Genomic DNA, 15,315 nt, shown 5'->3' with positions numbered 1-15,315 from the left:
TACTGAAATAAAACCCAAGAATATCTTTTACAAAAATTTACTTTTAATGGTGGCGGTAGTTTGTAATAATCTGTGTAGGATTTTATGGTTTTCATATCACTTTTTGCTTATATTACCTTCTTCAATACCAAACATAAACTTGTGAAGTAAATAAAATTTATTAAGCCTCATTTTCCAGATGAGGAAGGGGGGGCCCAGAGAAGTTAAATAATTTGCTCAAGGTCATACAAATAATAAATGGCAGAACTAAATCTTAATTCAGATTCTTTATATCTGTTGTATATTCTTTTCATTAAATTTACTATAGGGCCTCTCTTCTTGTTTTTTGCCCATATTAAAAAAAAGGGGGGAAATGAAGAAAAAGAAAGCAGCTGGAAAATAAATTTATTAAAAGAATGTAACTTTTCTCACAGTTTCCTATTGAATCTTTCAGGTATGTTATTTGAGGACCTGTTGCCTTAGATTGGTAATAAAACGAATGCTCTGCAAAATACCTCAATAAGACAGGTATGTCGGTGGCAGCTCTGGTCTCCCATTCTCCGACGGAAAAAATTAAGGTTTCACAAAGCTAAAACGTCTTCCTCTCAGCCGGTTGTAGGAGCTTGTGGACCCGACCAGGGGGCAGAATTGAGATCTGTCCTCCAGGCTGTCCAGCCTCTTTATTCTATCAGCATTTCAAAAGCCTGACTACCTCCCCACCCACGCCTCCTCTTTCGGCTTTTTGGAAGGAATTTATCCCTGGTAGTTGCGATTAGCGCGGGGAGGGAATCGCCCCCTCCGTCTGGGGGATGGCCCTTGCGCAACTGCAGAGGAGTTAGTGCTCCCGGGTTGGGGTTTGAGTAGAAGTGCTCGCCCGGGTTATACGGAATGAGAAAGCCGCCTTGTCTGCTTTTCCTGCGCAAAGGTAAGGGGTGGCGGCTACACCCCACTTTCTGATAAAGGCCCCCCTCTTGGGCTTGTGAAGCAGGTATCTTCCAGGCACATGGACCAATATCCACGTTACTTTACTACAAAAATAACGTATAAAACCGAGCGGCTTTAAAATCCTTCATTTTGGGCGTATAAAACCCCAAGACACAGAAAGTTAAATGGGCGTCGAAAAATGTAACTTAAAGATGGAGAAGCATTCTTTGGACTGCGTATGCGTTCATGCCTTATGTAAAACAGCAGCGCGCGCCGAGATGGGTCTTTTTTCTCCCCTGCACATTGATTTACCAGGCATGGCCCGTCCGGGGTCCTGGCGGCCGGCACCCCTCTGCCCGGCCCCTCCACAAAGTCAGCCCCACCTGCGTGCGCCCGGCCACCAGCCGCCAGGTCGCCGGCGACGGGCTGGGGCGCGCGCCCCGGGGGCGGACTCCCGCCGCCCAGCTGAGACGCGATTCGTCACTCTTGCAGAACTTTCCCCCTGAAAATCCCTGCACCAGAACCAGCCCTCCCGCCCCGCGGAGGTTTTGATTTTAGTGGCTTTCCTTCCTTTTATTTTCCGTCGTGTGCGGGTTTGGGCTGCCGAGCAAATTTGCAGCTCGTCCATGTCAGCGGCAGTCGCTTCTGCCGCCGCTTACCCTGACACCATGCACTCCGAAGCAGAAGAATCGAAGGAAGGTACGAGTTTGATTTTGCTGGGGGCCCCCGCCAGATTCTGCGGAGGAATGTGGAAGTAGGGCGGAGTAGGGGAGCAGATCGGAATTTAAAAGTGAGCGATGGGTACTTTGTCCACTCTCCCTGCGCCTTCGCTGCTCAGTTAGAGCCGAATGTGCCGAATCCTGGACCCTTCTCACCCCGCGGCCGTTCAAAGGGGAGGGGAGGAAGAGTCGGACCTAGCTCAGCCAGCCCACTAAAAGCTGCTTTCTAGATTTCTCTGGAAATGAAACAGCCCCAGTATTGACTCCAAGAACGCAAAATGTACTTGGAAGAGCGCTGCCTGCCTGCATCAGGACAGCCGAAAGCCAGATCCCCTGGAAGAGCCTTAAGAGTCAAGGGTCTTTTGAAAAAGGGTTTCAGAAATTGGAAACGTTGTGTGTTTCCGGCTAAAAGGGGAAGCTGCGTGGGGGGGAGAAGTGAAAGATCTGTATTTGGGGAATAGGTTGTTTTTTTGCTTTTTGTTTTTATTTTCTTGTTGGCTGTTCAGCAGTGAATTTATTTTGTTGGAGGCTTTAAGGGGTCTGAGAGATGAGGGAGGCCTTGTGCAGCTTGAAACTGAGGAGAGTTTGTCTGTTTCCAACTTTGCCAAAGCAAAGGGTTTCATTTACTCCTAACAGAGAGCGGGTGACAGGGCTGGAAAAGCTCCAACCAAAACACAATTATACGCTGCTGTTAGTTCGGGGAGTTTATTTGTGTGTGAGTGTTTGTATGCTTTGTTTCCTGAAATTTTATGTATACAAAAGTCCTCTTGTAAGTTGAGGTAGGAATAGGGATAGTTGGGGGACTGTTCAAGATTGTGAAATTTCTTTTCTTTTCAAGTAGCCTCTTGGGAAACTGGTGAATTTCAAGTCAATCACAGCAGCTCTGGGAGCGTGAGGAACAGAAAGGAGCCACATCGCTTCCCCATTTGGTAGCTATCAGGGAGAGCCTTTGAAACTTGTCCTCTTCTTTTAGTGAGTCCCATCCCCAAAGTAAAGCCCTGTGTTTCAAGATGTAGTCTGTGTGGGCTGACGTCTACTTTATTATACTGTGTGAAGGAAGCAGTCAATAAAAACAGGCTTGTTTAAAAGAAATATGGGGCTGGTGTGAATGAAAAATGACAGCCAGGAGCATTGTTTTTGAGCTTGATGTGGAGTTTGGGGGGTTAATGTTTTCTTGCTGCCGCGGAGTCTGTCCTGATGGAGCTTTGTGCTGATGGAGGCTTTTCTGTTCTTTTAGACAGCAATTTACGTAAGTCACAAGTAGTCGGAGGCAAATAGGAAACGGGCTGAGCGAATCCAGTGGTGAACTTTTATATGAATTACGAGTAGCACTTACATTGGTCTTTTTCTCCCAGGCATGTTTTTTTCTTTTGAAAAAAAGGGAGTGGGGAGAAAGTGGACAACAGTATCCCAAAGCATATGATACATTCTTCTAACAGCACCCACATTCTTCTCTCCTTCCCAGCTCACCCTTTGCAAGCCTGAAAACTGGAGTGTGAAGAGGTTTTTTAATGTGCACCCCACCTTGTTCCTTACCTTACCCCTCCACTTTCCATCATTTACAGTCTACAGATCTGTAGCAAATTATCCTGCCTCTGCTTTTTACAGAAAGCTCAGAATGTTTCTTTTAAAATAATATGAGGTGCTAGAGTTTTAAATTGATGGCAGTTAGGGTAGGATATGGAATAACTCTTGAGGGAGATTGAATAAATACTTCATTAACAAATGGAATCATGGTAGCTTCTGCCAGGAAATAAAGGATGAGTGTCTGTGTATATATATGTGTGTTTTGTGTGTGCGTGTGTGTGTGTGCGTGTGTGTGTCCCTGGCAGTTCTGGCAAGACTGGTAGTTGGCTGTGATCTAGAACCCTCCATTTAGCTACCACCACTCAGAAAGGAGCAATGCTGTTTAAATAGCTCCAGTTATCTTTATTCTCTATCCTTACTAATCCTGTCCCCTCTCCTTAGCTTTTTTTTTTTTCTCCTTGTGGACTTAATGTGTCCCGTTTAGTATGAGAGCAACACAAACTCTCCACAATGTCTGCATTACAAGAAAACTGCCGTTGGATGCTTCATGCCTGACTTGCTATAATGAGAGATACTTTTAAGTCATTATTCTGAACCACAGTTTGAGACTAGTATACTTTGTTTGGGGTTGAATCTGAAAAAAATATCAAGTCGGATTTAGAAATCCTTGGAGGCCAACATATTTGTGTATGTGAGTGAATGTAGAAGCAAATGACTGGGGATATTGTTAAGCCATCATAGTTTAGGACGTACTTGACTCTGTGCCAGGAGTGCTGAACCTTCATCCTTGGTCAATAGCCACCTCCTATAGAATTGATTTAATTTTGCCTTACAAATGAATAGGTGATTGTGCTTGAGTATTAAACAGAGAGGAAAAAAAAAAAAAACCAGACCTCACTTTATTAAAAGCTGAATGAGTTTAAGATATCCAGACATAATATGAATAGGAAAGCAAGAGAAAGGAAGGAAGAAGCCTACTTTGTTAAATTGGGGAAGGCCATTGAAAGAAGGATATCAACAGTTTCCAGTGGATAGGGGCTTCCTGAGGAGATGGGTTGATGGCCATATTTTTGGCATTTAATTGATTCCTGTTGAGTAAATTACTTAATTATAAAGTAGGGAACATGAATGGCAGCTAAGATCTCAGAAGATCTTTCTAGTGCCAAGCCTCAAGGAATCTGGGGCTTCTCTGTCCTGGTTATTGAAGCTTTGGTACCAGAAAGCAAGGAAGCCATTATTAAGGAGGGGTTGCTTTGGGAGGGTTGAGCTGTGAGTGAGCTCAGCTCCTCCTCTCTTGCCCATAATAGCACTTCCTGCCACCACCTCTCTCATGCCTCACCAGGCCTGCTATTTCATAAAGAAAACAGTAGCCATTAGACACCCCTCCCCCCAACTTCCTGCTTCCAAACTGACAGACTCACCTTCACACACACCCACCCTCCCGGTGTCTGTGGAACAGGTGTGGTTCCTGCTGTGGAGGCCACTCCTTCCACCCTGGGCTCCTAACTGCATCAGTTGGCCCCATGTCTTTCCTGGCTCCTTCCCTTCTGTGTATAGATGGGCTCAAGCTCCCTACTTTGGGTTGTTGGCACTTGATGGTCTTTCTGCCCGAAATCCTTCTCCCCACCTGACCCTCTTTTCCTGGTCAGGTCTTTGGAGAGGCTCTTTCTGAACCTCCAACTTAAATTAAGATCCCCTTACTGCTGACTCTCAGGACACCTAATCTTTTCCTCACTGGTACTCACCACGTTGTTTAGCATCTTTCTCTAGACCACAAGCTCTTGAGGGCAAGACTGTGTCTGTTTTATTCCCCCCGCTATGTCTCCAAGACCTATACAGTGAGAGGTGATCATTCAGTACTTATAAAATGAATGAATGATCTTCATTTTTTAAAGGTAATCCTCAGTACTTTGTTAATTTTAAGCACTTATTTCTCCTTTAAAATGAACCTGCTTTTTTTTTTTTTTACCTTTTGCATGGTTCCTACTTTCTCACTCTTTGTCATCCCTCATCCACGGAAATCTGTCTTTTTCTCCACTACTCCATTGAAATTGCCCAAATCACCAGTGATTTCCGAGGTGCTAAAATCACCAGTGACCCAGCATTCATATTTTCGGCCTGATCTTGACCTTTTTCTGCAGCATTTGACACTAGAAGACCAGTGTCCCTGCAGTCCTAAACTCTTTCCTTAGTTCCTGTGCCTCTACACTCTCCTGATTTCACTTCCTCTTTCTAGCTGTTTCTTTCTAATCTCCTAGACCTCCAGCCTGGGCTTTTCTAAGAGCCATCTGTACAGCCAGCTGCCTGGTAAACACCATGCTTTTTTTTTTTTTAATTGAAGTATAGTTGGTTTACAATGTTGTGTTAGTTTCTGGTGTACAGCAAAGTGATTCAGTATGCATATATATTTCATATTCTTTTCCATTATAGTTTATTATAAGATATTGAATATAGCTCCCTGTGCTATACAATAGGACCTTGTTGGTTATCTATTTTATATATAGTAGTTTATCCCAAGCTCCTAATTTATCCCTCCCACCCACTTTCCCCTCTGGTAACCATAAGTTTGTTTTCTATGTCTGTGAGTCCAGGTAAACACCATGCTTTAGTGAATGTCAAATAGGTATCACATTCAACAGGTCTACACTGAGCCCATCATTTCCTACTCTTCACAAATCTGATCCTCCTTTTGTATCATCACTGAATATCACTGCACTCTTTTTGGCTTCCAAACTACAAATCTGTAAGTTGTCCTTGTCCCTACGCTCTCCTTTATCTTCAGCTTCCACCTGGCACTTCATCCTCCTCATTATCTGTTGAACGCATCTCCTTCTCTTCACCTTCCTGGCCCCTGCCTTGGTTCAAGCCCTCAGCGTTTGTACCCTCATGATTACAATAACTACTTCTCTCATCAGGGTTCTTGGTTGAAAGAAATGGAAGTTGATTCCTGCTATTATGAGCTGAAGAAGGTATTGAAAGTATATCGGATAGTTCACAGATCCACAAAAAGAATTAGCCTCTGAAAAAATGCATCAGGAAATGCAGCCAAGAATCTCCTGATTAGGACCTCACCGTGGCCTTGGCCTCCTGTGTATTTTTCAGTTCTGTCACTGATGGGACTCCAGATGTGACTGAATATTTGGTCATCCTCGACATTTAAAAATCTCAGAAATAAGCTGGCTGATTTGTCAGTGCTAGATTGTGTCCTTGCCCTTGCTGCCTGTGGGAGAGGGGACTTCTGGTTCCAGCTTTGGGAGTGAGAGGTAGGGGTGTGACTCCTCCAACCACTTGCAAAATGAGCGTTTCTTCAGAAATACAAAGGGACTTCTGACATGGATCACCAAAACAGCAACAGACATCTACCACACCACTGGACTGGTTCATCCAACCCTGGTGTTGCCCTGTTTATTTACTTCCTTGTTCCCTCAACAAATGTCGTTTCTTTTTTGGGGATCACTCTCTTGCCCCTCCTCAAGTGGGTAATGTCTCACTTACCCAGTGACCCAGTTTGGAGTAGATGGGTTCATGGCCTTCCCATAATACCCTGTATTTCCCTCAGTAGTACCATGTTTTCATGTATTATGGCTATTAATTTTCTTTTCCTTTGCCTCCACTTTGTTATAAGTTTTTTCAGAGAGCAACATGTGTGCATGTTTTGTTTTGTTTTTGCTTGACCTAGGGCCTCTTTTATATAGTAGGGCCTAATAAAGCATTGTCAAATTAATCAATTTAAAATGAGATTACATGATATGATGAAACTTTTTAGAGCAATGCTGAGAAGTTGTCTAGCCTCACTTTTACAGGAATAGTGCCTTCCAAAACGAGAGGACAAATCTATTTAGTGTTTCTTAGATTCTCCACTAAAGTACTTTTAATGGCAGAGGCAAAACAAGCATGTGTCTTTGATCACTGGGGTTGGGACCTAAGGTGGCTTATGAACATTTCAAATTGCCTTGAAGACTGAAGAAACCATTCTGAAACTAAAATGTATTGAGTGCTTCCATGTGCCAGGAACAGTGCTAAGCATCTGTTTATGTATATTATCTCATCTAACACTTGTTTAATAACCCTTTGTTTTAGTTTCACATACCAATTAAGAAAACTAAGGTTCAAAGAGGTTAAAAACCATGCCTGAAACCACAAAACTAGAAAAGGTAGAATCAAGATTTGAATGGAAGCCAACTATCCATAGACCCTGGGCTTTCAACCGTGATGTGGTACTTCCAGGAGTGTCCAAAAGCTGCTCTCCCCCATCCTCGAGTAATCTTGGCACTCAGGAGGGTGCTCTCTGTGGTCCTGTGTCCACTTGTACCCCATTTTTGAGAAGACAGGAGTGGAGAGACCAGATGTCTTAGAGGAGAAAGAGAAGAGCCCAGGCTTGAGTACATCCTTCTACCCCTGATGCAGGAGATCTAGGAACCCAGCAGGACTGGGTGGGAGGTACCTGGAGCCTACCGCAGCAAGAGGGACCAGAGTTCCCGTGGGACAAGAGAGGGACCTCACTTTCTGAGCCAGTGGCAAGCTTGAGAACGGAGGGCTTGGATTCCTCAGGTCACTGATGTGAAGCAAGGTTCAATTACGTGTGTGTTAAGTTATTACAACGGGGTGACTTTGTAGTATCCACTGAGTTTCAAGTTTCTTTAAAATCTGCAAGGACTATATACACATGTGAGTGATTCTCAGCACAGTTGTGTTCTACTCACTTAATTCGTCATGCCTCCTGATAATATGTTAATTTGTTGGGCATGTGCACAGGCATTGGCACTCTCAATTGTAGCCCTCCTCAGCTTTAGTATCATTTAACAGGTGCCTCATCTATTCCTCAGTGCTTCTGCAGTGGTTTCTCTGAGCTCCAGGTTGCTTTGAGTCCATCTCGCTAGAGACTGCCAGAGCTGGGGTCCCAATTCCTGGTGGGTTTTCAGGAATGGATCAATCAGAGCGCCAGTCAAGTGACTGAGATCAGTCAAGTGCCAGGACAAGGTATGCCTGAGCTTTGCTGCCCCCTCCAGCCCATGTGCCTTGCAGAACCTTGCCGGGATCTCGTGGTCAGCGTTACCCCACCTCCCAGGAATTTTAAATCTTCAAGGAGACAGAAAGTAGAGACTTCCACTACAAAGAAGGGAACCAATACCTGTCAAAGTATTGATCATAGAAAAGTTCAGTTCCATGGTGGTGATTTATTAATATCCTCTTCTATAATCAGAAAGCTCAGTGGTATCGTTTAAGCTGCCCACACCAGGTGGTGTCCTCCCTGTTTTAGATAACCATGTTCATTGCTAAGCATTACCATACCGGTGTTCTCCCCTTTCCCCTCCCTTCCCTAGCCCTTGCTCTGCACAGGGAATGATGAGTTCAGAGGTGAAGCAGTAGTTTGGCTCTGACGAAATGCACAGCACTTGGTGCAGCTGACCTTGATGTCATTTATAATGTAGAAGATGCAGCCTGTGCTCTAAAACACTGGACTTTGATGTGATTGTTTCCTTTTATATAGTCATTAGCCTTGGAGCGCAATGTGCTGACAAGGACTAAAAATGGAAAATCCATTTAGAGATCTGTGCCACACTGTCTCCTCTACAGTGGACATCACTGATAACCTGGTATTGCCTGACACCCCCAGCTCTGTAAGCCAAATTATACCGGGGCCTTTTTCTTCCTCACTTCTGAAATTTTCATCAGACTGAATTTGCATCACACCTTTCTTGTCCTCACATTAGGATGCCTTGGAACAACCAGGATAAACAGGGATGATTAAATTCCCTGCTCCTGGGACTTCCCTGGAAGTCCAGTGGTTAAGGCTCCATGCTTCCACTTCAGGGGGCGCGGGTTTGATCCCTGGTCCGGGAACTAAGATCCCGCATGCTGCTCGGTGCAGCCAAAAAAGAACAAAAACAAAAACCAAATTCCCTACTCCTGGTTGCTGACAATCCAGGAAGTAACCAAAAAATGGGTGGGTAAAAGAGAATGCAGTAGGGTGAGAGAAAGTCTCGGGGCCCACTGATTTCATTTCAGCATAATGCAGTGGCTACATTTGCCACAAACCGTTTGTCAACATTTCCATCTGTATGAGAAGGATGCTAACAACTGGAGAAACATTGAGATGAACATGGTCATATACTTCATTCAGTAGATTGTGCCTAAAAAGATAGTATAAGCTGAATTTTTTAAAAAACCAAATCAGTATATATATCTGAAATATTTAAGGAAGATGTACAGTGAGAAGCCTTTTATAATTAAAATGATTCCCCCTACAAATACAAGTAGAATCACCATGAATTTTTTTTTCTGGCCGCACTGCACAGCTTGTGCAGTGGTCAGCTTGTGCAGTGGGATTTTAGTTCCCTGACCAGGGATTGAATCCAGGCCATCAGCAGTGAGAGGGTAGAGCCCTAACTGGACTGCCAGGGGATTCCCCAGTCACCATGCTTTAGAGTTAAAAGCAACTTTGCAGGTCCTTTCGTCTAACCTCTTCATTTAGAAATGAGGAACTGAGGCCCAGAGAGGTGATGTTTAGGCCCTTTCTACCCACGTTGTGCCTGTTTGGCAAACAAGAAATTTTGCAAGCCTAGGTTTCAGCATCCCGGATTTTTGCATGAGATCTCCTGGAAGCAGGACAACCTAATCTGTTTGTGTGGGTGTCATTCATTACCTTTTGGGGGAATTTATTTCACCTTCTCTTATGTGTACCTCAGGAAAGTAAAAGATGAGGAGGCACTGTGAAATAAAATTTAGATCCCTGGTTTTGAAAGTGATAGACTGAGTGAGAGGCAATTTAACAGTGAGCTCACTTGTTTTCATTCCTTTGAGAACATCACTCAGGAAAATTAGCTCAGTAGTTGGTTGGGCAGGGGTGCTCTTCCTTGGGGAGAAGGTGTGCATGTATGTGGGTGGGAAGGGAGTGGGCATTAGACACTGGACATGCAGTTGCAGGAGCAGATGGGCAGCCCACAGCCTGGTTTTCCCCGGAGCACTGTGGGCCCGGTGCATGCTGGGAGTCAGAACATGTTCTCTTTTTGAGAAGCAGCCCACTGCTCCCCCCGCCACTGATCGAGATACCTGAAAGAGCAATTGCTTAGATCTTTTTTTTCCAGTTTTGTTAAGATATAATTGACATGCAGCACTGTGTAAGTTTAAGGTGTACAGCATAATGATTCGACTTACCATCATGAAATGATTATCACAATAAGTTTAGTGAATATCTGTCATCTCATATAGATACAAATTTAAAGAAACAGGAAAAAATTGTTTTTTCCTTGTGATGAGAGCTCTTAGGATTTACTCTCTTAAAAATTTTCGTGGGCTTCCCTGGTGGCACTGTGGCTGAGAGTCCGCCTGCCGATGCAGGGGACACGGGTTCGTGCCCCGGTCCGGGAAGATCCCACATGCCGCGGAGCGGCTGGGCCCGTGAACCATGGCTGCTGAGCCTGTGCATCCGGAGCCTGTGCTCCGCAACGGGAGAGACCACAACAGTGAGAGGCCCGCGTACCATTATAAAAAAAAAAAAAAAAAAAGATTTTGTATATAAGATATAGCAATGTCAATTATATTTATCATGTGTTTTAAATCTTGTTCTAAACCTTGAAGGAGAGAGAGTTAGGCGTAGACCTGTAGTGTGTCCTGAGTGACTGACCGCAGGGTGGGCAGTAAATGGCTGAGGGAGTGCTGCTCCGGGAATCTGTAAGACTGTAAATCCTGTGTTGTTAGGTTGGTACCTACGGTATTTACGGTTTTAAAGATGTATGGGGGTTTGTGTTTGTATACATAGCATCGTCTGTGGACTTACATTAGAATTCAGTCTCCAGCTTCATCGTGACAAACAACATTTAATTTTATAGATAACTGGGAGTAAAGTTTCTTCCAAGGAAATGCTAAAGCATAGAGGCCACTAAGCATAATGCCCTAAGTGACCAGGACAGCTTGAGGCCTGAAGCCTTAAGACCTCATGTCCCCAAGTCAGGGTTGACTGTCAGGAAGAAAATAAGGAATTCATGAACTTTCCTTCCCGTGTGACCTGCCATGTATCCTTGATGCCAGCTCACCTGGCCCAGGTATGTGTTTTCATGTGGCCCCCTCTGCTAGGCTGAGGAGCTGGGGACCAGAGGTGTCCCCAGAAGTACAGGCTGTTCTGCTCACCATGGACCGTCCTGTTTCCCAGGTGCAGCCTCTCTCCCTCAATCACTGCTGTCTTCCCTGGGATTCTCATAGCAACAAATGTTGGCTGAGTTAGTACTTCCTCTGGCGGGGCCTGGAGAAGCAGATTGTGTGTATAGAGGGCCCCGCCCTGACAGAACTCCTGGTTCAGGCCATCACACACAGGACGTGTGCATTCATAGGACAAAATACATGATGGGGAGCTTAGGATGGGTACAGGTCAGAAGATGGGCAGCAGACCCTTTGAGAATCTAGAGGAGAGAGTGTTCACCAGACATTGTCGTGGGCAGCAGTGCCTTCACAGAGGGGTTAGCTGGGACTTCAGCAAGGCCCTTTAGGGAAGAGCAGAGGAGAGTGAAGGAAGGAGGTTTACGGCAGCGTGGAGTGGAGGGTTCATGGGCAGCGTTGGTGGGCTGTATTGCAGTGGTACACGGCGCCAGCCTAGAAGCCAAGCTGCTCAGAGGGACATTATGGGTAGCAGACAAGGCACTGGGAATCAGGAGACCAGCTGTACTCCTGACTTTGCCCTTGGTTGTCTGTGCAACCTTCAGTCGCTGATTAGTCTCTCAGAACTTCAGTTTCCTCATTAGAAAAATGAAGGCATTGACATTAGACTAAAGCATGCCTGAGATACCATTTAGGAGGCAAACACAATTATTGTAAAGAACCGGGGTGGGGGGGTTTGAGCTGGAATAGGGTAGGTGCAAAGTAGTGTTGTAGGAATACTAAGCTGACAAGAACCCTGGGTTGGTCTGGAGGATCAGCTGAGCCCTGGTAAAGGACCCTGGGCAGAAAAGTATGTGACTCTCCACTCAGAAGAGGAGAATTGATTTCCCTTATGTGATCTCTGAGGGTAAGATTGAAGAGAGAGGTGGGGGCTGGTCTGTGGAGTTAGTCTCTGAGAATACCCACTTTTATAAGGGAAAGAGCTAGATGTATCCAGTAAAGGAAACAGAAATGGAGACACTCAAGAGGTAGGAGGAAACCAAGGAGAGAACAGGGCTTTAGAAGCCAGGAGGATAAGAACCCCCTGGAGGCAGTGGTCAGCCATGTCTAAAGAGAGGTGCTGTAGAAAATTGCTTTGCTGTCTTCTCCTTGGGCCTCAGCAAAAGCTTTGAGCCTGTATTTGAAGAGCTCATCTGCTAAGAATACCTCATGAGTGTTCCATCAATATTTAGTGGACACCCTAGGAAATGAGGGAAGGCCTGCAGGGCCCAGGGGATGACTGCCCCAGCTGTGAGCAAGCACCCAGGCTCCTGAGGAAGGGAGACTTTGATCATCCTAGGACCTTCCAAGTCCTAGTTGCCAGTAGCTTCCTTCCTGATCTCCACCGCCATCACCTCTGACCTCTCCCTGTGGCATTGCACAAAATCAGCCCTGGTGCTTAAGGGTAAGAAGTGAATATAGGTAGGAAATTTAATCCAGCTCTTCATACTGGGAAAAAGTTTTGGCCAGCCTGAGAATTAGGGAATTTTTCTCTCTTCCCTTTCACCTTCACTTCCTCTCTGCCCCATTTTATTTATTTATTTTTTCTCCATATGACAGGAATGCATGTTTTGGAAAACCACTGGTGGTTCTGCCAGGGGTACCCTAGATTTGACATATACTCTGAAGCTCTGAGGGTTTTAGGCTTTTACATGTTAAATAGGATTTGAGCCACACTAGTAAGTTGAGCCATTCTGAGGAATTTTTAATCTCTCCTGAGGTGAGCACCAATGAGATAATGCTTGTATCATTGATTAGACAGCTTCACCCAGGAGGTGCTGGATAAATAAGGAGACTTATAATCACAAAGACAGAACTCACCCATGGCCTACCTACAATATTTACCTGGTTAAGAAGTACTCATTTCCCATTCTGTAAAAAGCAAGCAAGGATGGGCTTGCTCCAAGGAATGTTTTTCTTCTGAAAAGTTACCTGATAACAGTAAAGTATTAGCGCACTGACTGTTCTCCTTATTGTAAAGCACTTACAAAACCATTTTCACCTTTGAGGGTTAAAATTAGAATTAAGTCAGTTATGAAACAGCTAGAATGAAAATGCACCCCTCTCCAGTATCACAAGTCTAAACCGTGGACTCAGGTTCTTCAGACAAAGGAGATAATTAAAGAAGGAGTCTCTCCAGAGTTTCCAAGGAGGTAGAATTCAGGGGCCAGTAGCGCCAACAAAAGGGAAGGAGAAGAACTACTGGGGAAAAGAATAGTGAAGGAAGTCGAGGGAGTGGCCATTTGGCAGGTTCTGACATTTCAAGGGAACAATGAGGAAGAAATAGTGAGTGGGAGGGAGGGGGAATGGCAGGCAGTGGCAGGCACAGGGTGGGACCCAGACTTGATGCGGAGCCTCCTAGGAGAGAGAGGGGAAGGGAGGTGTAAGGAAATAACTTGGAAATGGAAAAAAATAAAAAAAGATAATTTATGCAACACTAGAGAGGCAAGAGACCACCGTGACTGAGGTGAGAAGTTTTGGCAGTTTATTTTGTTTGCTTGTGCAGTTAACAGGAGGTATGAAGGAGTGCTGGTCTCCAAAGTTAAGATGCAGCTTGGAGCCCGTGAACATAGTGGCGTTTGGAGGACACACAAGCACTCCAGTTCTTCTCAGGCAGGATTAATGCAGGGGCCCATAAACAAGGACGTGACATTGAGGAATGCTGCTGCTTTTCCAATGGCTAAATTGGGCCGGTCTGAAGCAAGGGCTGTGTTGTGTTGGCTTGGATTCCTAGTGACTTTCTACCGGGTTATAAAAATGATTTCCTCAAAAAGCTTGCCAATGGCAGATGATGAATTAGAAAAGCAGTAATGCCAGCCCGGCGGAGTCCTCTCAAAGCAGTCAGCCGTACCGTACCATCCTTTGGATGGAAGGCCAGTGGGACCTTTAGTGCATGGCTGTTGGAGGAGGAGAAAACCATCGTCACCCGTTCCCCCAATGAAGCTGCGCCTAATTTCTGCGGGCTTCACTCATTAGCAAGTCTCACTTGCTAAGTGAGCAAGCTCACTGAAGAATCTCAGGCGGAGGGTTTTTATGGGCAGAGCTGGTGTCCATTATTTGGCTCACACGATCATTTGCTCTGACTTGATGATCAAGGGGATAACCCTGGAAGTGCAGGAGCTGTTACTTGACGTTCTTGTCGTCGCCGTCCATCCCAGCATGCTTTGGGGCTGTTCCTCTGCCAGCGCTTGGGGCGGGGGCGGGGGGGGCGGGGGGGGGCGGCGGGGAGGTGTTCCTTGTGCTTCTCAGCAGTGGAACTTCAGCGGGCTTGTCTCAGCATGTATAAGGGTTAATCAGGTAAATTATAACTGAAGCCTGACGTAGCCCTCAGGGCTGCTAGGGAAAGGGTCATTCTTACAATCCTTAATTGTATTCCTCTCTTTCTCAAAGATGGGATTTTTATGTAACATTATGGTGTTTGACCAGTGGATAAAGACATTCCTGATCTGTATTTCAGGCCCTCGTATTCTTGTTTCTTTAAAATTCTCAGGTGACCCTTCCTTTAAAATATAATTAGATTAAAATTAAACATAAAAAGGAATAAATTGATTCTGTCGTTGTTGCTTAGTTCCTTGAGATCTTTCTGCATCTTGGGGCATTTTTGTAAATGAAGATGTGGAATGTCAATTGGACTATTTCATCCAGAGGGGGAGTGAGAGAACTGTTATATTTGGTAGTAATACTGGAATATCACAGAAACTACCAGAAAATAGTCTCTTAGAGTAACATTGTATGTTCTTTTCTTTCTGTTTTGTTTTCCTGGCACCATCTATCCTTATTCTGTGAAATAGTCAAACCTGTTTTCCTTGTATACCTTTTAAAGCTTCAGTTAGCCAGATGTTTTTTAATGTTTGATGCTGTTTTTTATTCCATGAATGACTCAATTGACAGAATGTAAGCAGCTACTAAACTTGGCAGTTTGTCGCCATCATCATGCCCCTGGACAGGAAGTGTTCAGTATAGATATGACTAACCAGTTTCCAGGCTTAAAAATAAAGTGGGGGATTTCTGGACAGAATAGATCTTTGTCACT

At 44.9% G+C, this 15,315-nt stretch overlaps 1 protein-coding gene across 1 annotated transcript in view; it reads left to right on the top strand.

Annotated features, from left to right (window-relative positions):
- Positions 1-1,529: 1,529 nt before the first annotated feature.
- Positions 1,530-15,315, top strand: part of TNFAIP8 (TNF alpha induced protein 8) — a gene marked incomplete at both ends in the record, with an annotated part of 37,295 nt that continues 23,509 nt past the window's right edge. The window contains one exon of the mRNA XM_079703824.1: positions 1,530-1,602. Within this exon, the coding sequence (XP_079559950.1) occupies positions 1,530-1,602 (73 nt within the window). The remainder of the gene's footprint in view (positions 1,603-15,315) is intronic.

The sequence above is a fragment of the Hyperoodon ampullatus genome (genome assembly GCF_949752795.1).
Source record: "Hyperoodon ampullatus genome assembly, chromosome: 4".
NCBI classification, from domain to species: Eukaryota; Metazoa; Chordata; class Mammalia; order Artiodactyla; family Ziphiidae; genus Hyperoodon; species Hyperoodon ampullatus.
This window is presented reverse-complemented; position numbering and strand designations above follow the sequence as displayed.